Genomic DNA, 24,436 nt, shown 5'->3' on the forward strand with positions numbered 1-24,436 from the left:
CTATCAACATGGACCTGATGGGGTTTTGAAAATATCTATATTTTTATATTTGTCTTTGATACTGGTTGCATGAGGAAGTACATCCAGCCTTAGAAACCTTGTCAACATGGAAAGTCGATGTAAAGTGATGTGCACACACACACACACATACATACACATGCGCACGCATGCACAAGGTTTTGAAATTCGCTTTATAACCTGGCTTTGGGTTCAGTCTCATTACATCTCATATTGGCCTAGTGTCTTCTGCTATAGCCCTAGGCCAACCGATGTTTTGTGAGGGAATTTGGTTGAAGGAAACTAAAAAAATATGTAGCAAATAAGTAACAAGGATGTCCAGGTATCAGTGCATTGCATCCGTTTTAGCTCTAACTCTAAAGGGTTCTAGACTATATATGCTGCATAAAATCTTATAAATAAAATAAAGATAAATGTAAATTTGCTGTCTCACCATTCCTTTTTCTTGACCCCCCCCCCTCAATTTTCCTCTACTACTCTCTAAATTATAGTAGGTTTTAGATTTACATTTTTCCTTAAATTCATTCTGCCACAAACATAGCAAAGGGAAACAATGTAATTATTTTGGTTTCTAGTACTTATGTAAATTGTGCTAAAAAATTGTTTATCCTTTATATTGGAAATCTATATGGTCATCTGCCACTGAGGAGAGCAGTTTATTTCAAATTGATGTAATGTTTTCATTGATCGATTAAATGGAGCCGCTTGAAACGGTTGTAATGTATTGATACCTGGACATCCGTTTTACTTATTTGCTTTTTATTCACCTCACTTCGAGCTGCGTGGATTATACCGAACTGGCTTGGTTCTTCAATTTAAGTACCTAATTCAACTGAATCGTAATTATTTTTAAAATAAATATATATACATATATCATTATCATCATCATCGATTAACGTCCATTGAGCCTGGTGCAGCCTCTGGCTCACCAGTCCTCAGTCAAACCGTCCAACCCATGCGAGCATGGAAAGCAGACGTTAAACGATGATGATGACGCTGATGATTTCCATGCTGGCATGGGTTGGATGGTTCAACTCGGATCTGGAAGCTGAAAGGCTGCACCAGGCTCCAGTCTGATCTGGCAGTGTTTCTACAGCTGGATGCCCTTCCTAACGTCAACCATTCCAAGAGTGTAGTGGGTGCTTTTTTTACGTGCCACTGGCACAGGGGCCAGAGGGGGCTGGCATCGACCATGATCAGATGGCGCTTTTTACGTGTCACCAGTGAAGACGGCGCTGGCATCGGCCATGTTCAGATAGTGCTTTTTACTTGCCACTGGCACAGGGACCACAACTACAATTTCCATTTGATTGTGATTTAATTTGATTTTGATGTTGATGTACTTGACTCAATACGTCTCCTCAAGCACAGCATATCGCCCTATGATCCAAGGTACTTTTGGAGTGGGCTGGTTATGTGACACTGGTGTAGGTTACAGCTGTGAACTCACTTCTATTTGCTGGGTTTCTCAGTCACAGCATATCTCCAGAGGTCTCAGTCTTTTGTCATTGCCTCTGTGAGGCCCAACATTCGAAGGTCATGCTTCACCACCTCATCCCATGTTTTCCTGGGTCTCCCTCTACTTCGGATTCCTTCAACTGTTAGGGAGTGGCACTTCTTCACACAGCTCCCCTCGTCCATCTGCAGTACATGACCATACCAATACAAACGTCTCTCTTGCACGCCACATCCGATGCTTCTTATGTCCAACATTTCTCTCAGGGCGCTTACACTCAGTTGTGTGTGCACGTTGATATTACATCCAGTGGATCATGCTAGCTTCATTTCTTTCAAGCCTACGCATGTCCCCCGCAGTCAGGCCCTTTGTCACCAGTAGGGGTAGAAGCTTTCTGAATTTTGCCCAGGCTATTCTTATTCTAGTGGTAACACTCTCAGTGCATCCACCTCCCACTTCAGACTTGGTCACCTAGGTAGCGGAAGTTATTAACTACTTCTAGTTTCTCCCCCTGGCATGTGATGGAATCTGATTTCTGAGCACCTGTGGTGTTTATTGCCCTTGTGCATCTGCTGCACATGAAAGCTATCTTCCCAGTTAATCTTCTTTTGATGTTGCTGCACCACTTATGTGTCCATAGCTTACACTGGGTACATCTTATGGAGTTTCTACCTACGCCGTTTCTACAGATCGAGCAGGGCCTCCTACCTGAAGGGGTGTGTGATGTATTTGCCTTCCTACTTACTAGAACTTTGGTCTTTGCGACATTGACTCTAAAGCCCTTCTATTCTAAACCTTGCTTCAACACCTGAAATTTGGTAGTGATTCTGCTATGAGGGCCAGGTCATCAGCATAGAAGAGATCCCAGGGGCAACCTGTCTTGAATTCCTCTGTTATTGCCTGGAGGACTATGATGAATAAGGGGAGCTGAGGGCTGATCCTTGGTGAACCCCTACTACTACCTGGAATTCTTCACTACACTCATTGCCAACCCTAACCTTACTAATGGCATCTCTGTATAGGGCCTGTACAGCCCTTATTAACCATTCATCAATCCCCAGTTTCTGCATCACCCACCAGATAAGGGATCGGAATCCCTGTCAAAGGCTTTCTGCAAGTCCACAAAAGCCAAGTATAGGGGTTTATCTTTGGCTAGGTATATATACATATATACATATAGATATATATATATATGTATATATTGTTGATGTTGATGACTAAAGTATGAGAGAGGGACAAACACAGGCATCTTGCTATGAAAGAGATATGTAGCTACCCAGCATTATATAAGGGGTGGATAGCTGGGAAGAAGTTATAAAGCAGGAATATAATAAACAACATTGTATTTTATTTTCTTTCAGTGCAACAGTTTGGTTCTGGTGATTGTGTCTCAGTTTACACCCAGTGAAGTGCATATAATGGAAGGATCAATGATGGATTTGGCTAATTCTAGAAAAGAAGCTGAAATTTTATCTTCTAAAGTTGAAGGTAAGTGTTTTTTTTTTTATATTATAGAAATCAAATTATATAATGGCTAATTACATGTAGATTTAAAATTGTAGGATTGGTAATTATAATGGTGATTGTAATTATTATGCCTGTCAAAGTCCACTTTGTCTTTCAGTTCTAGAGTACATTAACCCTTCTTTACCACATTCACATTATTCTGTGAAAAGAAATACTTATTTATTCACATTCATCATCATCATCATCGTCGTTTAACATCCGCTTTCTATGCTGGTATGGATTGGACGGTTTGACTGAGAACTGGCAGGCTGGGAAGCTGCACCAGGCATCCAATCTGATTTGACAAGGTTTCTACAGTTGGATGCCCTTCCTAATGCCAACCACTCCAAGAGTGTAGTGGGTGCTTTTTACATGCCATCAGCATGGGAGCCAGTCAGGCGGCACTGGCATCGGCCACGCTCAAATGATGCTTTCTACGTGCTATTGTCACAGGTGCTAGTCAGGTGGCACTGGCATTGACTATGCTCAAATGGTACTTTTTACCATGTCCTGTTTTGTAGCTGTGAGATTTTAATGAGGTAACTGTGAATTGTTTAGAATGATATTGTGGGGTTGATGTGAGAAACCAGATCTGGCCAGTTTAAATATAAAACAAGTAGAATATTTTGACCAGATATGGTCAATTTAAATGCTAAAGGGTTAAAAAAAAATACTGAATATTGCATTGGAATCAAAATGCTGCAAAACATTTTGTCCAATAAGTATAATTATACCTTTTTTTAGTTTTTGAACTTTAATTTTATCATTCAATTTTCTGAAATGAAAATAATATAAATAATTTTCCATATTTTTCAGACAGTTCAGATGATACGCCATTTTTGGAGATTACTGACCAGAATGGCCGACCTCTAAAGTTACCAGCGAGTGAGAAAAAGGTGAAATTTTCTGGTGAAAATATTAAGCCTAAATTAATATTGTTTACTTTTATATTTTAATTCTTATTTTGGCTCTGAGGCAGCAAGTTGGCAGAATCGTTAGCATGCCAGGCAAAATGTTAAATTGCATTTCGTCTTTCTTTACATTCTGAGTTCAAATTCTGTCCATGCTGACTTTGCCTTTCATCCTTTTGAGGTTGATAAAATAAGCCCCAGTTGAGCACTGAGGTCAATGTAATCGACTCAGCCCCTCCCTCGAATTTGCTGGCCTTGTGCTAAAATTTGAAACCAATTTTTGTTTTAACTCTTCAATTATTTGTCTGAAAGGCTTGAGGTACAAACTGATTGGTTACCAGTTGGCTGTATGGTTAAGAAGTTTGTTTCACAATCCCATGATTCTAGGTTCAGTCTCACTGCATGGCCCCTTCGGGAAGTGTCTTCCACTATTACTCCAGACTGACCAATACCTTGTGAGTGAATTTGGTAGATGAAAACTGCACAAAGACCATCGTGTGTGTGTGTGTGTGTGCATGCACTTGTGTGACTGTCAATGTTTTATCGTCATCATCATCATCATCATTTAATGTCTGTTTTCCATGGTGGCATGGGTTGGATGGTTTGACAGGAGCTGATAAGCCAAGCTCCACTGTCTGCTTTGGTATGGTTTTTACAGCTGGATGCCCTTCCTAATGCCAACCACTTTACCGAGTGCTCTGGATGCTTTTCACATGGCACCAGCACCAGTGTGACATGCTTTGCCCCTTCTTATTGGTGTTTACTGTTGTCATTTCCCTGTCGATAATATATCAGCTTGTAACTCTCTGGTTTGGAGTATCCATCTATAACCCTGTGTGAAATACGTCCCTTTCCATCGCATTCTAACAAGGTAAAAATGGACCTTAAACAAATGATGAAAATACAGTTTCATAAATGGAACTAAATTCTTTGATTTATGTTGCAGGCTCTAGCTTTTGCTATGGCACTTAATGAGAAAGGAAGATCATACTTGAAACAGAAAGACTATTCTTCAGCTCTCATTTTACTCCTGGAAGCAGACAGTGAGTTTAAGTAAGACATTTTATTATCAGTTTTATATTTAAGAGACGAGGAATTATGTACATTATTTACATTATTTACATTTGACGGATATTTGTCCTCATCTTGTTTGTTGTGAACACAACGTTTCGGCTGATAATACCCTCCAGCCTTCATCAAGTGACTTGGGGAAATTTCGAACCTGGGTTCTCATTCCTGAGGTATTTTTCGATGTTATTATTATTATTATTATTCAGGTCACTGCCTGGAATCGAACTTGGATTCTTGGGGTTAGTAGCCCGTGCTCTTAACTACTATGCCATTTGGAGGGTATATCAGCCAAAACGTTGTGTCTACAACAAACAAGATGAGGACAAATATCTGTTAAATGTAAATAATGTATTTTATTATCAATCATTTAGTACCTGAAATAGTTGTGAGTGTGTGTATAGGTATAATGACTGAGTGGTTAAAATACTAGGTAAATGAGACACAATTAACTGCAGTTAAGGTGTTTTTGATCAAAATACACTACAAATCCATTAGTGATTATGATATGAAGTTATTTAAGGCAGCAAGCTGGGAGAATTGTTAGCACATTGGGCAAAAGTCTTAGTGGCATTTCATGTCTTTATGTTCTGAGTTCAAATACTGCCCAAGTCGACTTTCCATTTCATCCCTTCAGAGCCAATAAAACAAGTAATGAGTGATCACTGGTGGATTGGTATAAAAGACATTTTGCTCCCCCCAAATTCCTCGCTTTGTGCTAAAATTTGAAACTATTATGGTAACAAGTTATGTATCTATTTTTCCTTTAAATATTTCATTGAATTCTTAAAAATTCTCTTATCAATTTTGTAAGCATAGGAAAATGATCAGACAAATGTTTTATTATAAACTGAAGATTGATGTAAGATTGAGGGGCAAAAACATTTTTGTGCTAAAGCATTATACACAATAAAGTAGTTGTATGCTGTCAATTTAATGTGACAGTCCCAATAAGGGAATCATACTACTGCTATTTAACACTAGGAAGCTGCACCGCTTCCTGTCGGCCTTGACACATTTCCTGTGTCCTTATGTTCACTGGTGGATTGGTATAAAAGACATACCTTCTCCCCCAAAATTCCTGGCTTTGTGCTAAAATTTGAAACCATTATGGTAACAAGTTATGTATCTATTTTTCCTTTAAATATTTCATTGAATCCCCCCCCTCGTAAACATAAGGACACAGGAAATGTGTCAAGGCCAACAGGAAGCGGTGCAGCTTCCTAGGGCTAAATAGCAGTAGTATGATTCCCTTATTGGGACTGTCCCATTAAGTTGACAGCAAACAACTACTTTATCGTATCACTACTGCATAAATCACTCTGAGAGATTTAGAAATGTATTATTTCTAAAGTATTATACACACCCAGCTTGAAAAGAAAATAATGTTTGTTGTGTCCCTTGGACTTGGTATTTGCTGTGTAACAGATGACCGAGTGAAGTAAACCATTTTCCAGACGGACAAGTATTTGAATGTTAAGTTATCTTCATGAATGGGCATGACAAAGAAAAAAGATAAACTCAGAAGTCATCATAGCTACTGATGCATTGTCCCTACTGAATGTTATCTCAGCCATTTTTTTCTGTGTCTGAGTAAATATTGCAGCATTAAATCCCTTGATAACTTTATAGTGTGTGGCAAAAAGAAAACTCAGATTTACCATTCTTGATTAAAGTTTCAATGGCATACACATGATGTGTATCACACTAATTCATGAATGATGGGAACTGAAAAGAAAAACAAAAAAGAAATGGTAAAATATAAACCACATGAAGACATCATTTACAAGTGCCACACCAATGGCCATTCAAAATAAAAAGTCTTTCAGCTGCATCCTTTACTTGCAGGCATTTGTAATGAAATTATTCACTTGTAGAACTCAAAATTGATATGTGCACTAAACATTTACGTCATGAGTAGGCAGTGAGGCGTCCACCTATGGTCAGTTTTATGCCAGCCAATTAAAGTTTGGAAGTCTCAGTCCTCTGGTATTTTCCTTTCGTAAGAGGGAAAGCCATTTTCGTTTGTTTGGGTCTCTTTTATTGATAGTCTTGGAAACCATTTGGTACACTTGTTGTCTTCCTTGCAAGGTGAATTCCTGTTGAGGAAACTACACGGACCATGAATCATTTAACAACATTGTGGAGTTCTTCCTGCTTGTTGGGGTCTGGAAGCACTGTTCTAAAAATGCCACCATGGACTACGGACATTAAATAATAATGACAATGATGTATTGTCTTTAGATTGTCATATTCTGTCTTTCCTTCTTACCAAAACTTTTGTCTTTTCTCTGTTTACCTTGAGACCTCTTGATTCTAGGCTCTGTTTCCACCTTTGGAATTACTTAAATTCTTTGATAAAATCACTTATGAGAACTAGGCCATTGGCATAAAATTCCCCCAGATAGCTAACCTTAAGCTCCTCTCTTATAGGAGAATTCTAAAGAACAGGAGGAAGCTGAGAACCAAACCCTAAAAGTGTGGAATGAGAGGACTGGACACAGCTGACTGGACATTCAGTCTGTTTTGACACTGGAGGCAAACACATACATACACACACAGAAAGACATACACCCATACACACATATGTATATATATATATATATATAAGCAATGTTAATTCTCTAAATGAAGTATTAACAGTAACTGCACGATAAAGTGTAGTATATTGCCACTTAAGTGTGGCTGACCCCTAGGGGTGGATGTTACTGTTGCTTTTAGCCCCAGGAGGACATCTCCTCCAGCTGGCTTATCGACACACGACTGTGTCCTGTTTGCCAAGGGAAGTTATGGTGAGAGGGATAACTTCCCTTGGCAAACAGGACACAGTCGTGTGTCGATAAGCCAGCTGGAGGAGATGTCCTCCTGGGGCTAAAAGCAACAGTAACATCCACCCCTAGGGGTCAGCCACACTTAAGTGGCAATATACTACACTTTATATATATATATATATATATATATATATATATATATATAGAGAGAGAGAGAGAGAGAGGTTGTAGCACTTTTTCACACAGCTATCCTCATCCATTCTCACCAAATGACCATACCAGTGCAATCATCTCTCTTGCACACCACAACTGATACTTCTTAGGTCCAACTTTTCTCTCAAGGTACTAACACTCTATCGGGCATGCACACTGACATTGCACATCCAAATTTATATACACACATACATGTATATAGATAGTTAAATATTTAGATCAATAGAGAGTGAGTGAGATAAAGAAAGATAAAAAGGTTGACATGTTTCATTTATCTACTTGGTCTCATTGATGTCTTCAATCTCATCTTCAGAAAGTGTCGATCTGATATTCTGTCTGCTGTTGATAATTTTGCCTTGGTTAATCTGGACATTGTTTGGTGCTATCAACAATTACAAAACATCGATGAATTACCTGATGCAGGTATGTAGCACTGCTGTTTTTCCTATTTATTGATTTTAGAAATGGAATGATTGAGTAGATGAGGTATTAGACTCCTACCACTCAGCCATTGGTGTTGTTTTATTGTGTTACTATACATATATACATTATGCTGACTGAAATATAAGATCTATCTCAAGTCAGTCTGTTGCTCCTCCCACTCCCAGAGTCTGATGTCGAAGGAGAGATAACTTCTCCAAAATACCTACATGAGTTTGGCTGGGAATTACTTGGAACTGGCTCGTTGTATTTACACCAATTTGTCTACAGTAAGCAATTTTCTCCATGACAAAATAGTGAATGGCTTCCTTACAGGTTCAAACATGCATCATCATCATCATTGTTGTCGTCGTCGTTTAACATCCGTTTTCCATGCTGGCTTGGGTGTGATCAGCATATTTGGACAGGTAACAGGTATGTATTTACACACAACACTGCTTAAGTTTTTTGTACGGTAAGAAGCTTGCTTTCCAACCACATGGTTCCGGGTTCAGTCCCACAGTGTGACACCTTGGGCGAGTGTCTTCTACTATAACCTCAAGCTGACCAAAGCCTTGTGAGTGGATTTGGTAGACAGAAACTGAAAGAAGCTTGTCGTATATACATAAATATATGCGTGTATGTGTGTATTTTTGTGTTTGTATCTTTGTGCTGTGTTTGTCCCCCAACCATCGCTTGACAACTGATGTTGGTGTGTTTACGTCTTTATGTCTCTGTAACTTAGCGGTTTTGCAAAAGAGACTGATAGAATAAGTACTACACTTACAAAACCCTTTAAGGTGGTGCTCCAGCATGGCCACAGTCAAACGACTCAAACAAGTAACATATATATATATATAAGTAGTTGAGTCTATATCTGGTATATAGAGTAACCAATGGTTTCACATCCACAAAGGCCTTAGCCTTATGAACGTCTTGTCAGACTATATATATATGTGTATATATATATGCATATACTAATGTACATACATGCTGGTCCTCATAAAAAGCACCCAGTACACTCTGTAAAGTGGTTGGTATTAGAAATGGCATCCAGCTGAAGCAACTATGCCAATTCAGACAATGAAGGCTGGCACAGCTCCTGTCAAACTGTGAAACATTGAATAATGATGATGATGATGATGATACTGATGATAATATATAGATAGAAATATTGACATGCCGATATAGTAATATTTATTTACATATATAGTATTGTGTAATGTATGCAATAGTTTCAGTTTTACAGAACGTGGTCAGTGCCAGTGCCACTTGACTGGTCCTGTGGCAGTGGCACATAAAAAGTACCATTCAAGCATGGTCATTGCCAGTGCAGCCTGACTGGCCCTCATGCCGGTAGCACATAAAAAGCACCCACTACACTCTCAGATTGGTTGGCCTAAAGTAGGGCATCCAGCTGTAGAAACCTTGCCAGATCACATTGGAGCTTGGTGCAGCCTCCTGGCTTGCCAGTCTTCAATCAAACTGTCCAACTCATGCTAGCATGGAAAGCAGACATTAAATGATGATTATGATGATGCGTGGTTTAAGGAGTTCACTTCACAACCCCATGGATTTGGAATTGGCCTTACTCCACAGCACCTTCGGTTTGTGTCCTCTAATACAATGTTGGGCTGACCAATGCCTAATGAGGGAGCTTGCTGGACATGCAATGTAAGAAGACTGTTTTATATATGTATATTTACTATTCTTTAACAAGAATAATATTGACAGTAACTTCAAAATTTTGGCTAGTTAAACTGCCGTCAGACAATCTGATAATGGTTTAGCTGGCCGAAACTTCGAAGTCACTATCGATATTATACTTATTAAAGAATAATAAACTGGTACTCTGCAGATTAATATAAAATTGCTTTTTATTATAACTGTGTTACATAAAACTAAACATTGATATATGTATATACTAGCAGTATAGCCCAGCTTTGCCCTGGATTAAGTTAGGATTATTAAGCTAATCAAGTTCTTTATTTCAAACCAAACTAAGTAACATCGACATCAAATTTGGGCGAAATCTGTTGAAATTGGTAAACTTTTGGCTGAAAATGAGTTGCAGACAACTTGATTGGGTAATCCCATAAGGAATCGGTTTGTCGATTTTTTCCACTCACCAATTTTTTTTTTTTTTCGTTTTTGGAGAACTTAAAGCATTCAAAGATCCCATGAGTCCTAAGTAATGCTGGCATCAAGCTTGAACAAAATACATCATAATTGGTAAAAGTTATGGTTGAAATTGGGGTGTAGCCAATTTCATTGGGAAATCCTATAAGGAATCAGTTTATCGATTCTTTTTTTTTTTTTTTTAATCCTTATTAAATGGAAAACACCATAAGGAATCAGTTTATTGATTTTTTTTTAACGTCAGTTTGACTGAGGACTGGCAAGCCAGAAAGCTGTACCAGGCTCCAATCTGATCTGGCAAGGTTTCTACAGCTGGATGCCCTTCTTAATGCAAACCACTCTGAGAGTGTAGTATATATATATATATATATATATATATATATGTATATATATATATATATATATATATGTGTGTGTGTGTGTGTATATTGTCATCAGTTTTTTAAGGCCCACCTTGATGCACCAGATGCCCTTCCTGTTGCCAGTGCCCCCTTCTCCCTGTTTTCAAGCAAGCTGAAATATCTCCATGGCTTGCCGTGTTTCCAATGGAAGATTGGTAATGAAGTACACTGCTTGTGTGACAGTAACACTCATCTACAACCATCACGCAATGCCAAGACCATAAGACACAAACAACTGCATGCACACACACACACACACACACACACACACGACCTCCATACATACACATACATACAGGCTTCCTTCAGTTTCCATCTAGTAAATCCACTCACCAAGCTTTGATTATCCAGGGCTATAGCAAAAGATACTTGCCCAAGGTTCCCAGCAGTGGGACTAAACCCGAAAACATGTGGTTTGGAAGGGAACTTCTTAATCAAGCAGCTATACCTACACTTACAGGCACCTATTTGTCTGTCTGTCTGTCTATCTAGGCAGGCAGGCAGCCAGGCAGCTTTATAAAATCATTGTTTAACTCCAATGTTGTTTATTTTACAGATAAAAGGTTGAAGATATGTGAAGATTGTTTCCATCAGAGTTATGGGGCAAATCTTGAGCGACTAACATTAATGAAGGTGCGTGATTTATAATTCTTTTAGCTGTTTGATTATTATAGGTGTAGCAGTGGCTGTGTGATAAGAAGTTTGCTTCCCAACCACATGGTTCTAGGTTCAGTCCCACTGTGTGGCACCTTGAGCAAGTGTCTTCTCCTATAGCCTCGGGCCAACCGAAGCCTTGTGAGTGGATTTGGAAGACAGAAACCGAAAGTAGGCGGCGAGCTGGCAGAAACTTTAGCATGCTGGGCGAAATGCTTATCGGTATTTCGTCTGCCGTTACATTCTGAGTTCAAATTCTGCCGAGGTCGACTTTGCCTTTCAGCCTTTCGGGGTCGATAAATTAAGTACCAGTTATGCACCAGGGTCGATGTAATCAACTTAATCCCTTTCGCTGTCCTTGTTTGTCCCCTCTGTGTTTAGCCCCTTGTGGGCAATGAAGAAATAAGAAACTGAAAGAAGCCCATCATATATATGTGTATGTGTGTTTGTCCCCACCACCATCGCTTGACAACCGATGTTGGTATGTTTACGTCCCCATAACTTAGCAGTTTGGCAAAAGTGACTGATAAAATTAGTACTAGGCTTACAAAGAATAGGTTCTAAGCTTGATTTGTTCAACTAAAGGCAGTGCTCCAGCATGGCTGCAGTCAACTGACTGAAACAAGTAAAAGAATAAAAGAATTAAATTACAATTTCGTTTGGTTTCATGCTGCAGACACGGTTGTGTGGTTAAGAAGTTCATGTCACAATCATGTGGTTTCAGGTTCAATCTCGCTGTGCAGCACTTAGGGAAGTGTCTTCTATCTTGGGGTATACCAGAGTTGATTAGATGCGAGTCACAAAATAAATATATAAAAAGGTAATCTGTACATCCAACTCAACATGGATGTCTTGTTAAAACTCCAAATACTGTAATCATATGAGAATTCTGGTGCTATATGAGAGGTTCTTTCAAGGCTAATATTGCAGTATTTGGTGTGCTAACAAGACATCCATATTAAGTTGGATACAAAGATTACTTTTTGGTATTAATTCTGCTTCCGTTGCTAATATGCTAATAATATATAATCCGAGACCTTTGGCAATATACCATGTTTGTGAAGACCTGTCAAGCCAAGTGAGATTATGATTGTGGCCGATGCCGGTTTTTTGTAACAGGCAGCCATGCTGGTGGCATGTTAAAAGCTCCCACTACACTCTTGGAGTGGTTGGTGTTGGGAAGAGCATCCAGCTGTAGAAATCCTGCCAAATCAGACTGGAACCTGGTGCAGCTGCCCAGATTTCAGTCAAACCATCCAACACTTTTATTCTTGTTGATGTTATTACATAATGTATGAATGTAGTGTGTTACTAATTCTGACATTTTGCTACCATTTTTTTTTCTCTTCCTTCAGGGTACATCAGGAAAAGAACAGGTTTTATTTATGCGCCTTCATCTTTTGCAAGGGGTGGTTGCATTTCACTGCAACAAAATGGATCTCGCAAAATCACTGCTGAAAATAGTAAAGAACGAGCAAAATTTTCTCCTCATTTAAAAAAAAAATTTCTTGCTATAATGTTTTTTTTTTTTTTTTTTGCTTTTATGCATGTCTCTATCTCTCTCTCTCTCTCTCTCTCTCTCTCTCTCTCTATCTCTCTCTCTCTCTCCTCACTTCCTTTTCCTCCTCCTCTCATCCTACCCACTTTTGCTCTCTCTTTCTTATACACCTTTTATTCACTCTATATAATTTTTGTTGTGGCAAGAGTCAGTGACACTCCTGTGGAATTGGAAGAATGGATGAGCCGAACTCTTATAAAAAGTAGTGGTTGGTAGTCAGGGGGAGCATTTTCCATAGAAAAAATTTTTAGTTTTTTTAGAAAAAAAAAAAAGAAAACAATAGATTCCGAAAAAAATTTTTTATTTGCCAGGGGTGTCAATGACTCTCACCACAACTTTTGAACAGCCAGGTTCCACATTGACTTGGGGCTAAACAGTAATATCGCTAACACTAATATCACTTTGTTTGCCAAGTATTGTAGTTGCATGTCTATGCACACTGCAAATACTTAGAAATATTTAGAAAATATAATTTAATACATTTTATTTGTTTCAGTTAATTTTGAAAACAATGAAGAATTCTGGCTTCCGTGCCAGTTGCACGTAAATAGCACCATTTGAGCGTGATCATTACCAGCGTCACCTTACTGGCACTTGTGCCGGTGGCACGTGAAAAAACATTCGAGCGAGATCATTGCCAGTGCCAGTGGACTGGCTCCTGTGCAGGTGGCACGTAAAATACACCATTTTGAGCATGGCCGTTGCCAGTACCGCCTGACTGGCCTTCGTGCCGGTGGCACATAAATGTACCCACTACACTCTCGAAGTGGTTGGCGTTAGGAAGGGCATCCAGCTGTAGAAACTCTGCCAAATCAGATTGGAGCCTGGTGTAGCCATCTGGTTCGCCAGTCCTCAGTCAAATCGTCCAACCCATGCTAGCATGGAAGGCGGACGTTAAACAATGATGATAATGATGATGAAATGAAATAGGTTCCTCCACTTGCTAGAAATAATGGGCAAATCTCCTTCAAATCATAACTAAGAAAGGACTTATTGGTTAATGATGTAGTCTGAGACACCCTATGCCTGAATCATCATCATCATCATCATCATTGTTTAACGTCCGCTTTCCATGCTAGCATGGGTTGGACGATTTGACTGAGGACTGGTGAAACCGGATGGCAACACCAGGCTCCAGTCTGATTTGGCAGAGTTTCTACAGCTGGATGCCCTTCCTAACGCCAACCACTCAGAGAGTGTAGTGGGTGCTTTTACGTGTCACCCGCACGAAAACGGCCACACTCGAAATGGTGTCTTTTATGTGCCACCCGCACAAGCCAGTCCAGGGGCACTGGCAATGATCTCGCTCGAAAATCCTACGGGAGCCAGTCAGGCGGTACTGGCAACGGCCACGCTCAAAATGGTGCATCTCATGTGCCACCCGCACAAGAACCAGTCCAGGGGCACTGGCAACGATCTTACTTGGCTTGCCGGGTCTTCTCACGCACAGCACATTTCCAAAGGTCTCGGTCAGTAGTCATCGCCTCGGTGAGGCCCAATGTACGAAGGTCTTGCCTCACCACCTCAGCCCAGGTCTTCCTGGGCCTACCTCTTCCACGGGTTCCCTCAACTGTTAGGGTGTGGCACTTTTTCACGCAGCTATCCTCATCCATTCTCACCACATGTCCATACCAGCGCAATCGTCTCTCTTGCACGCCACAACTGATGCTTCTAATGTTCAGCTTTTCTCTCAAGATACTTACACTCTGACGGGTATTCACATTGACATTATACATCCAACGGAGCATACTGGCTTCATTCCTTGCGAGCTTACGTATGTCCTCAGCAGTTACAGCCCATGTTTCACTGCCATGTAGCATGGTTGTTCGTACGCATGCGTCATACAGTCTGCCTTTTACTCTGAGTGAGAGTCCCTTTGTCGCCAGCAGGGGTAAGAGCTCTCTAAACTTTGCCCAGGCTATTCTTATTCTAGCAGCTACACTTTCAGCGCACCCACCCCCACTACTAACTTGGTCGCCCAGATAGCGGAAGCTATCGACTACCTCTAGTTTTTCACCCTGGAATGAGATAGAAGTTGTTTCCTGTTTGTTTACAGTCTTTATTGCACCTGAACATCTGCCACAAACAAAAACTAACTTGCTAGTTAACCTGCCTTTGATGTTGCTGCAGCTCTTATGTGTCCATAGCTTGCACCGGGTACATCTTATAGAGTTACTACCTACTCCTTTTCTACATACTGAGCAGGGCCATCTACCTGAAGGGGTTTGTGTTTTATCTACCTTCCTACTTATTAGGATTTTGGTTTTAGCTAGGTTGACTCTAAGGCCCTTCAATTCTAGACCTTGCTTCCACACCTGAAACTTCTCCTCTAGTTCTGATAGTGACTCCGCAATTAGGGCAAGGTCATCAGCATAGAGGAGCTCCCAGGGGCAACCTGTCTTGAACTCCTCTGTGATTGCCTGGAGGACTATGATAAATAAGAGGGGGCTGAGGACGGAACCTTGGTGGACCCCTACCTCTACCCGGAATTCATTGCTGTACTCATTTCCAACCCTCACCTTACTGGCAGCATCTCTGTACATGGCTCACACAGCTCTCACTAACCATTCTTCTATCCCAAATTTCCTCATTGACCACCAGATAAGGGATCGGGGGACCCTGTCAAAGGCTTTCTCCATGTCAACGAAAGCCAGGTACAGAGGTTTATCCTTAGCTAGGTATTTCTCCTGCAACTGTCTCACTAGAAATAAGGCATCAGTAGTGCTTTTACCTGGCACGAACCCAAACTGCATCTCATCTAAATTGATTCGCTCCCTAATTAGTTGGGCTATGACCCTCTCTGTAACTTTCATAACCTGATCTAACAGCTTGATGCCTCTGTAATTATTTGAATAAAAGACAAAATAGTCATGTCTGAAATATCTTTGGTCGTAGATTAGCTTGATCAAAGCTGAGGATGGGGCTAAACAACAAGAAAGTACACATAAGATGATGCATCCCTAGATATACTATGTCACAATAAAAGATAGGATGTCAATGTTTGCAACATCTTTGGTCATCACTCTGCTGGATCAGAACTGGCTTCAGGCTATACAACTACAACAACAATGAGAATTTGGCAGCGCCACCTCTAGCTGAACAATTATTCTGTGCTGATGAAAGGAAATAACCTGGAAATCGCGATACTCAGATATTGTTATGAGCTGAGTTGGGGTGCTAGATTCCCTTGTTTGAAAATATTAGGACACAGATCGTGTCGTATAGCCAGCTGGAGACAATGTCTCCTGGGGCTAAACTACAGCAACATTCGTCCTACCAGGACTGCCATGTTATGTTGGCAAATTATCTTTACTCCAAGGAAGGATACATCACCGTCACCATTATCATCACCATCTAATGTCCATTTTTTATGCTGGTGTGGCTTGGACCGTTTGACAGGGTCTGTCAAGCCATAGAGCTGAGTCAGGTCCCCGTGTCAACTTTGCCACGGTTTCTATGTCAGATAATATAGTCCTAGATGTACTCTTCCTGAATAAGAGACAGGATGGGCATGGCTGGCACATCTTTGGTCATAAGTATGCTGGATCAGAACTGACCTCAAGTGAAACAAGAACAACTGGTACATTAGTTAATGTACTCTTAGGTACACTGTCTGAAGAAAAGACAAGATGGTCATAGGTGAAACACCTTTAGTTATATCGATAGCACAGCTGAAGTCAGTGCTAGAAATATTAGCTAAATCGCTCTCTCAAAAAAGAGAACACATTGGTTAATTTAGTCCAAGATATACTTTGTGTGAATGAATGTTGGGATTGTCAAGACTGGAATGTATTTGATCATTGGTCTCTAAGATCAAGACTGACCTGGGGTTAAACAACAACAAAAGCAACAACAAAGGAGAAGGTTAGATTAGATAATGTACTTGTAGATTCACTAGCTGAAGAAAAGACATGATGGTCGTAACTGGAACACCTTCAATAACCACAGCTGAAGTCTCAAAAAAGAGAACGCATTGGTTAATGTAGTTCAAGATGTACTATTTCTGAATGGAAGTTGGGATGGTCCAGACTGGAATATATTTGATCAAAGGTTTGTAAGCTTAAAACTGACTTGGAGTTAAACAATGACATCACATTTTTTCCACTCACTCTGTCTTACCTAATCTAGTCCTCTTTCTCACACTCCTTCTCACTATCCATCTGCCTCTCTCTCTCTCTCTTTCTCACCATGTATGTATTGTCCTCACTGCTGTTAATGTGATGTTGTTATGTTTTGTATTAAAGGCTTCTTCTGAACTGAGTCAGGTGACAATCAAGGATGAAGCTTTACAACAAGGTAAGTTATACTTATCCATTTAACTGTTTTCTTACCATATTACTACTGTTTCTTAAATTAATTTTGAAAATAAGCAGCAATTAAGTGAAATAAATCTGTCATTATTAATCTGGTGTTTCGAGCGTGGCCGTTGATTGTTACCAATGTCGCTTCCCTGGCACTTGTGCCAGTGGCACGTGAAAAGACATTCGAGCAAGATCGTTGCCAGTGCCCCTGGATTGGCTCCTGTGCAGGTGGCACGTAAAACACACCATTTCGAGCGTGGCTGTCACCAGTTCCGCCTGACTGGCTCCTGTGCCGGTGGCATGTAAAAAATACCCACTACACTCTGGGAGTGGTTGGCGTTAGGAAGGGCATCCAGCTGTAGAAACTCTGCCAAATCAGATTGGAGCCTGGTGTCGCCTCCTGGTCCACCAGTCCTCAGTCAAATCGTCCAACCCATGCTAGCATGGAAAGCGGACGTTAAACGACGACGATGATGATGATGATGATTATTGAGATATTTTAAAACCAAACTTGTATCATAGATTTAGGGGCAGTTTCAGGCAGGTTGTTATCATAAGGGTTAAACTAGTAGTTCACAATAGTGCACTATGGTACACTGGTACTGTGGATCGGTGGACCCCTTCGAATACTGTTTTATTCTGGTGGGCTCCTATAGCCATTCGATGTTTAAAAACTAGCTTTATAGATGCTTCTTTCAATATTCCTATTTTGTTTTCCACACATTAACTTGTGTAGGTTGAACTATGTAAGCCATGTAAGAAAGAAACCTTGCTGTTTATTGCAATGCATACCAATATAGATATCTTAAGCAAAATTTTCTCAGGGGCCCTTAGAATAATATTGTGGATCCCCAATTTGCTATTTTATTGCATGGACCCCCCCCCCCCCCACAAAAAATTTTTTCTATGGGCCCAGTCGAGAACCACTGATTTCAACTGACTGGTACCATGCCAGTGGCAATTAAAAAGCACCATTTGCGTATATTCGTTGCCAGTGTTGCCTGACTGACTCCTGTGCCAGTGGTACGTAAAAAGCACCATTCAAGTGTGGCCAGTGCTAGTACCAGCTGACTGGTCCCATGCCGGTGATACGTAAAAAGCACCATTCGAACGTGGTCGTTGCCAGTGCTGCGTGACTGGTCCTGTGCCGGAGACACGTAAAAAGCACCATTTAAACGTGGTTGATGCCAGTGCCAGCTGACTGGTCCCGTGCCGGTGGCACATAAAAAGCACCATTTGAATGTGGTCGTTGCCAGTGCTGCCTGACTGGCTCCCATGCCAGTGGTACGTAAAAGGCACCATTCAAGTGTGGCCTCTGCCATTACCGCCTGACTGGCCCTCGTGCCAATGGCACGTAAAAAGCATCCACTACACTCTTGGAGTGGTTGGCGTTAGGAAGGGCATCCAGCTGTAGAAACTTTGCCAGATCAGATTGGAGCCTGGTGCAGCCTTCTGGCTCACCAGCCCTCAGTCAAACCATCCAACCCATACCAGCATGGGTAGTGGACGTTAAACGATGATGATGATGATGTGCTGGGGTGTCTTAGATATATGAACAATAATAGACTCATGTGGTTTTCCCTATGTTTCGTTGACTTCATCGTACTTCTTCCTCTCTTTCTCTGAACAAAACTTTGGTTGTGTGTTCAATCGAAAAGAAATGAATATTTTGCTTTTACTTTCAGTGATGTCCATGGGATACAAGGATAGAGAAGCTCGTTTAGCATTGAGGGCCACTGATGGAGATATCCAGGCTGCAATTAACCATATTGAACAACGAAAAGAGGTAAAGTGTATCCGCAATTTCTCAACTTCCATGCAAAGTGTACCAGTAATTCTTTGGTTTCCAGAATGCCATGAATCAGAAGACAGTGAGAACCACCAATAGGAAGGTCCATTCTGTGTGTGGAAGGGATAGGGTGCCCAGTCATATTTATTTGAATCGAGTCTGAAGTGAAACTTCAAGAATTATATTTTTACATTTACCTGTTATTGAGAAAAAAAAATTTTTTTTAAACTGAAAAAGTTAAAGAATTTTCTGGAAATTTCTAGTTGTTTACCATTTATTGTTTTAGGAAAAGAGGAAAATTAAAAAAGAAATGGAATCGGAACGCAAAAGGAAAAGGATCCATTATCAGCTTGGAGCTACAGAGAATGGAGAAGAGTAAGTAGTAGTAGTAGTAGTCGTAATTGTTGTTGTTGCACTTGTTGTTGCAGCTGCTGCTGGTGTTGTTGTTGTTGGCAGTGGTGGTCATGTTTGCACCAGCTCAGCTTTATTCAGACCTATGGTCAAAGGTATTCTAACCATAACTATCTCATCTTCTTTAAAACAGACTATATTATCACCATCATCATCAGCAACTCCTATCACCACCATTAGCTCCCATATCACCATCATCATCATTATCATCACTATCGAAATCAAATTTTTACATTCATTCTATATCAGCTTAAAAGCCACACTCTGTGCGAACTTTTAAGCTGGCTGTTGTGGAGGGCTAATTAGACCTGTGGCCCAAAACTAAATCCATTTGTTGGATTAAAATTCAAGGTGGTGCCCCAGCATGGCCACAATCTGATCACTGAAAAAGATAAAAGAACCATTAAATTCTTTAGTAAAACTTTAAGCTAAGGGAGGTAACTCTTGTTCACCTATCTCAGTAATACTATGGCATTTAAACCTCTCATGGTCACTTTACTTGCTAGAAATAGCAACCCAAATACCTTTAAATCAGATGTTAATACTAGGTATTCAAGAACCAAATGAAGAGCTGATTTTCAACCCTGAGATCATCCTGATTCCAAAAACGGATAATATGTCTATGTAGAGCAAATGCAGACTGAAATACAGAGATCCCAGACAGACAGACAGAATTTCACTTTTATTAATATAGATTTTCTCTGTTTTCAGAATCTCAATTGAAAACTACTCCCTGCTGGTTGAGATGGGTTATCCTACCACTGTTGCCCTCAACACCCTCAGACTGGCAAATAATGACTTGAATGCAACTTTGGAGGTAAGTGGTGCTGGTGCTGATAGCAGTAGTGGTGTGATGGTGGTGGTGGTGGTTGAAGTGGTTGTAGTTCTGGTTGTGGTCAAGGTATTGGTAAAGAGAGTGGTTGTGCATTGTGGTGGTTGTAGTGGTCATTCTGGCTGTGATGTGAGTTGTGGCAGTGATAGTAATAGTGGTCAAATTAGTTGTTTTCACAGTTTTGTGTTGGTGTAGTTGACTGTAGTTGTCATAGTTGCACGTATGGTCGTGGTATAGGTAGTAGTATTTGGTCTCAGAATGATAGTGCTTTGAGTGGGGTGCTGGGGGTGGGTATATTCATTTATTCATGCTCATCATCATTATCATCATCATCATCATCATTGTTTAACATCTGCTTTCCATGCTAGCATGGGTTGGACGATTTGACTGAGGACTGGTGAAACCGGATAGCAACACCAGGCTCCAATCTAATTTGGCAGAGTTTCTACAGCTGGATGCCCTTCCTAACACCAACCACTCAGAGAGTGTAGTGGGTGCTTTTACGTGTCACCCACACGAAAGCCAGTCAGGTGGTACTGGCAACGGCCACGCTTAAAATGGTGTTTTTTACATGCCACCCACACAAGAGCCAGTCCAGGGGCACTGGCAACGATCTTGCTCGAAAATCCTACGAAGGCCAGTCAGGCGGTACTGGCAACAGTCACGCTCAAAATGGTGTATTTTATGTGCCACCTGCACAAGAGCCAGTCCAGGGGCACTGGCAATGATCTCGCTCGAAAATCCTACGAAGGCCAGTCAGGCGGTACTGGCAACGGCCACGCTCAAAATGGTGTATTTTATGTGCCACCCGCAAATCTGGGTTTTGTCCCCGTTAATGGGGGTGGTTGGATCTACCTCAATGCCATAGCAACCAAGGAAGGCAGGTGCACCCACAGGTGCCCATTCTCCCTTGCTATCATGAGGCTTTTTTGGAGCTGGATTTTCTACAGGGAGCATACCCTTGCTTACCCCCAACTTCAGTTTCTGGACATGAGTGGTCCCAAGACCAAGGCCTCTACCACAATTTTTAAGAAATGTGATGGAAAACTAGCTCAGGAAGGCAGGAACACTACTCCCTGAGACCCTTTTCGGAGCCCCCGTACCATGCTCGATATATCTTCATCTAACCCATGCAAACATGGAAAAAGAAACAAGTGGATATATGATGGGCTTCCACATAGTTTCAGTTTATGAAATTACATTCACAAGACTTTTGGTCAAAAGCAAAGGCTACAGTGGTATTGAACTCAGAACCTTGTGGTTGTGAAGCAAACCTTGTTAACCACACAGCCATGCCTGCAACCATACCTGTATAGTGCATGGACCACTGATATAAAATTGTCGTGTGTGGACACAGGGTCACTCACATATGTTCAGTAGAAGATTGTGGTCAGTTGAGTGGGCCAAGAGTATTGCTTTCAATAATTCCAGGAAGGTGGGATTTAATGTAAAATTGATCTAGGAAAGATTTGAGCTCAGAATGTTGAATGTTGAAACTAAATTCTGTAAAAATGACTTCAGTCTATTCTCATACAATTTCTATGTCCTGGCATCTTCCCCCAGTACATTTCTATTTCCACTCCCCTCTCTTTAGCTTATTTCTACCACCTTCCTTTGTCTCTACTCCATTTCTACCCCCACCATCTTCTCTACCAGCCCTATGTCACCTCTACCACCCGTCTATCCTCTCTACCACCTATTGCCCTCCCATAGTCCATTTCTACTACCTACCATCTCCCTGGTTATTTCTGTCCTTCTGCCATTTTCTAGTTTAATACACAATGTTCTTTTGCTTATCTTGGTTCTTTCTTTCTTTTGTAATTTCCAGATGCTACAAGGGAATGTAGAAACATTCCAGCCAGCAGATGATACAGATGTGGATCCAGACCTTCTGGCACAAGTTTGTTGTTTCTCAATTAATCTGAACAATTTCGTCTGACTCTTTTGTTCAACACTTTTATGACATACACACATTGTGTTCATGTATATCTCTGTATCTGTGTGTTTGTGAGCATGCATATATATAAATATATTTACATGGAGTACAAAAAATAGAAAATAAAAGTACAAAATAAGATAATAAAATATGTAATTTCATAACTCGACAGCTGTTTCAGGAAGCCCAGAGTTATGTAATAATCATGATAATCATAAATTGCAGATGAAATATCCAATCAAATGAAGATATTACAATAAGTTTGGCTCCCCTCATTAAGAGAAGATTGGCATTTAATTGTGCTCCATATAAATATATTTATATCAAGCCTAACTGTGTTTATTTTCATTATTACATATGTAAAAAGCACCCAGCACACTGGTTGGCATTAACAAGGACATCTAAGCGTAGAAACCATGCTACAACAGACAATTAGAGTCTGGACAGCTCCCAACCGACCAGCTTGCATGTCAATCCATTCAACCCATGGCAACATGGAAAGCAGATGTTAAATGATGATGTGTGGCTGTTTGGTTGAGAAGATAGCCTCCCACTCTTGTGGTCTCAGGTTCAGTTCCACTGCATGGCACGTTGGATTAGTTTTTTCTACTATAATCTTGGACCAACCAAAGCTTTGTGAGTGGATTTGATAGTCAGAAACTGAAAGAAGCTTATCATGTGTGTATGTATGTGTGTGTGTGTGTGTGTGTGTGTGTGTGCCGTTGTCTTGACATCACATGATAGCTGTAAACCTGTGTCACCATCAACAAGCAGCATTGCTCATTTGCCGTCTTCTTTGGAAATATAGAAGTTAAAACTATATTGATGATGATGCATGGCTGCGTGGTAAGTAACTTGCTTACCAACCACATGGTTCCAGGTTCAGTCCCACTGCGTGGCACCTTGGGCAAGTGTCTTCTACTATAGCCTTGGGCCGACCAAAGCCTTGTGAGTGGATTTGGTAGACGGAAACTGAAAGAAGCCCGTCGTATATATGTATATATATATGTTTGTGTGTCTATGTTTGTCCCCCCACCATCGCTTGGCAACCAATGTTGGTGTGTTTATGTCCCCATAACTTAGCAGTTCAGCAAAAAGAGGCCAAAGAATAAGTGCTAGGCTTAGAAAGAATAAGTCCTGGGGTCGATTTGTTTGACTAAAGGCGGTGCTTCAGCATGGCCACACACACATCTATAAACATATAGGAAAATCTATTTTTTATCAGGAATCATTTACTTAACTGGTTTCAAAATTTCATGACTTTCAAGCAAAGTATGAGACAGAAGGATTTGGGGTTTAACTGGAGTTCAAAAATCTGTTTCTTTTCCTAGAGAGATTTGGGTTCAAAGAATAATAATAATAATAATAATAATAATAATAATAATCCTTTCTACTAACCAAATTTTACAACTGGCACCCATGCCAACCTCTCCTTCATTTGACACTACACTCGGCTTGCAAAGACCTGTTGGGGCAAGTGAAATCGAAATCGTGATGGCACCTGTACCAGTGGAGCGCTAAGAGCACCGTCCAAGCGTAATCATTGCCAGAGCAGCTGTCTGGCTTCCGTGCCGGTAGCACGTAAATAGCACCATTTGAGCGTGATCGTTACCAGCATTGCCTTACTGGCACGTGTAAAAACATTCAAGCGAGATCGTTGCCAGTGCCACTGGACTGGCTCCTGTGCTGGTGGCACGTAAAATACACCATTTTGAGCATGGCCGTTGCCAATACCACCGGACTGGCCCTCATGCCAGTGGCACGTAAAAGCACCCACTACACTCTCGAAGTGGTTGGCGTTAGGAAGGGCATCCAGCTGTAGAAACTCTGCAGATTTGCTCAGTGTGCTAATGATCTTGCCAATAATAGTAATAATAATAATAATAATAATAATAAATGCCCTTGTGTAGTACCTGGCAGTGGCTCTCATGGCTGTTGATCTTAACTGATTGGAAGTGTTATCATGTACATTGTTTTGTCTTGGTATAAAAGATGGGCTACAAAAAATATTCTGCTCAATACCACAGATTTGCTTGTCAGTTGTTTGACCTT

At 40.7% G+C, this 24,436-nt stretch overlaps 1 protein-coding gene across 4 annotated transcripts in view; it reads left to right on the plus strand.

Moving 5' to 3' along the window:
• The window catches only part of LOC106869389 (NEDD8 ultimate buster 1), a 39,703-nt gene that overhangs the window by 12,644 nt on the left and 2,623 nt on the right, over positions 1–24,436 (plus strand). For all 4 annotated transcript variants that reach the window (XM_089347779.1, XM_089347778.1, XM_089347777.1 and 1 more), the window contains exons 5-15: positions 2,836–2,962; positions 3,797–3,876; positions 4,838–4,944; positions 8,257–8,366; positions 11,460–11,536; positions 12,913–13,020; positions 17,360–17,411; positions 19,102–19,202; positions 19,492–19,580; positions 20,328–20,433; positions 22,277–22,348. In XM_089347779.1, coding sequence (XP_089203905.1) covers positions 2,836–2,962; positions 3,797–3,876; positions 4,838–4,944; positions 8,257–8,366; positions 11,460–11,536; positions 12,913–13,020; positions 17,360–17,411; positions 19,102–19,202; positions 19,492–19,580; positions 20,328–20,433; positions 22,277–22,348 — 1,029 coding nt within the window. The remainder of the gene's footprint in view (positions 1–2,835; positions 2,963–3,796; positions 3,877–4,837; positions 4,945–8,256; positions 8,367–11,459; positions 11,537–12,912; positions 13,021–17,359; positions 17,412–19,101; positions 19,203–19,491; positions 19,581–20,327; positions 20,434–22,276; positions 22,349–24,436) is intronic.

The sequence above is a fragment of the Octopus bimaculoides genome, chromosome 2 (genome assembly GCF_046866305.1).
Source record: "Octopus bimaculoides isolate indiv1 chromosome 2, ASM4686630v1, whole genome shotgun sequence".
Taxonomy (NCBI): domain Eukaryota; kingdom Metazoa; phylum Mollusca; class Cephalopoda; order Octopoda; family Octopodidae; genus Octopus; species Octopus bimaculoides.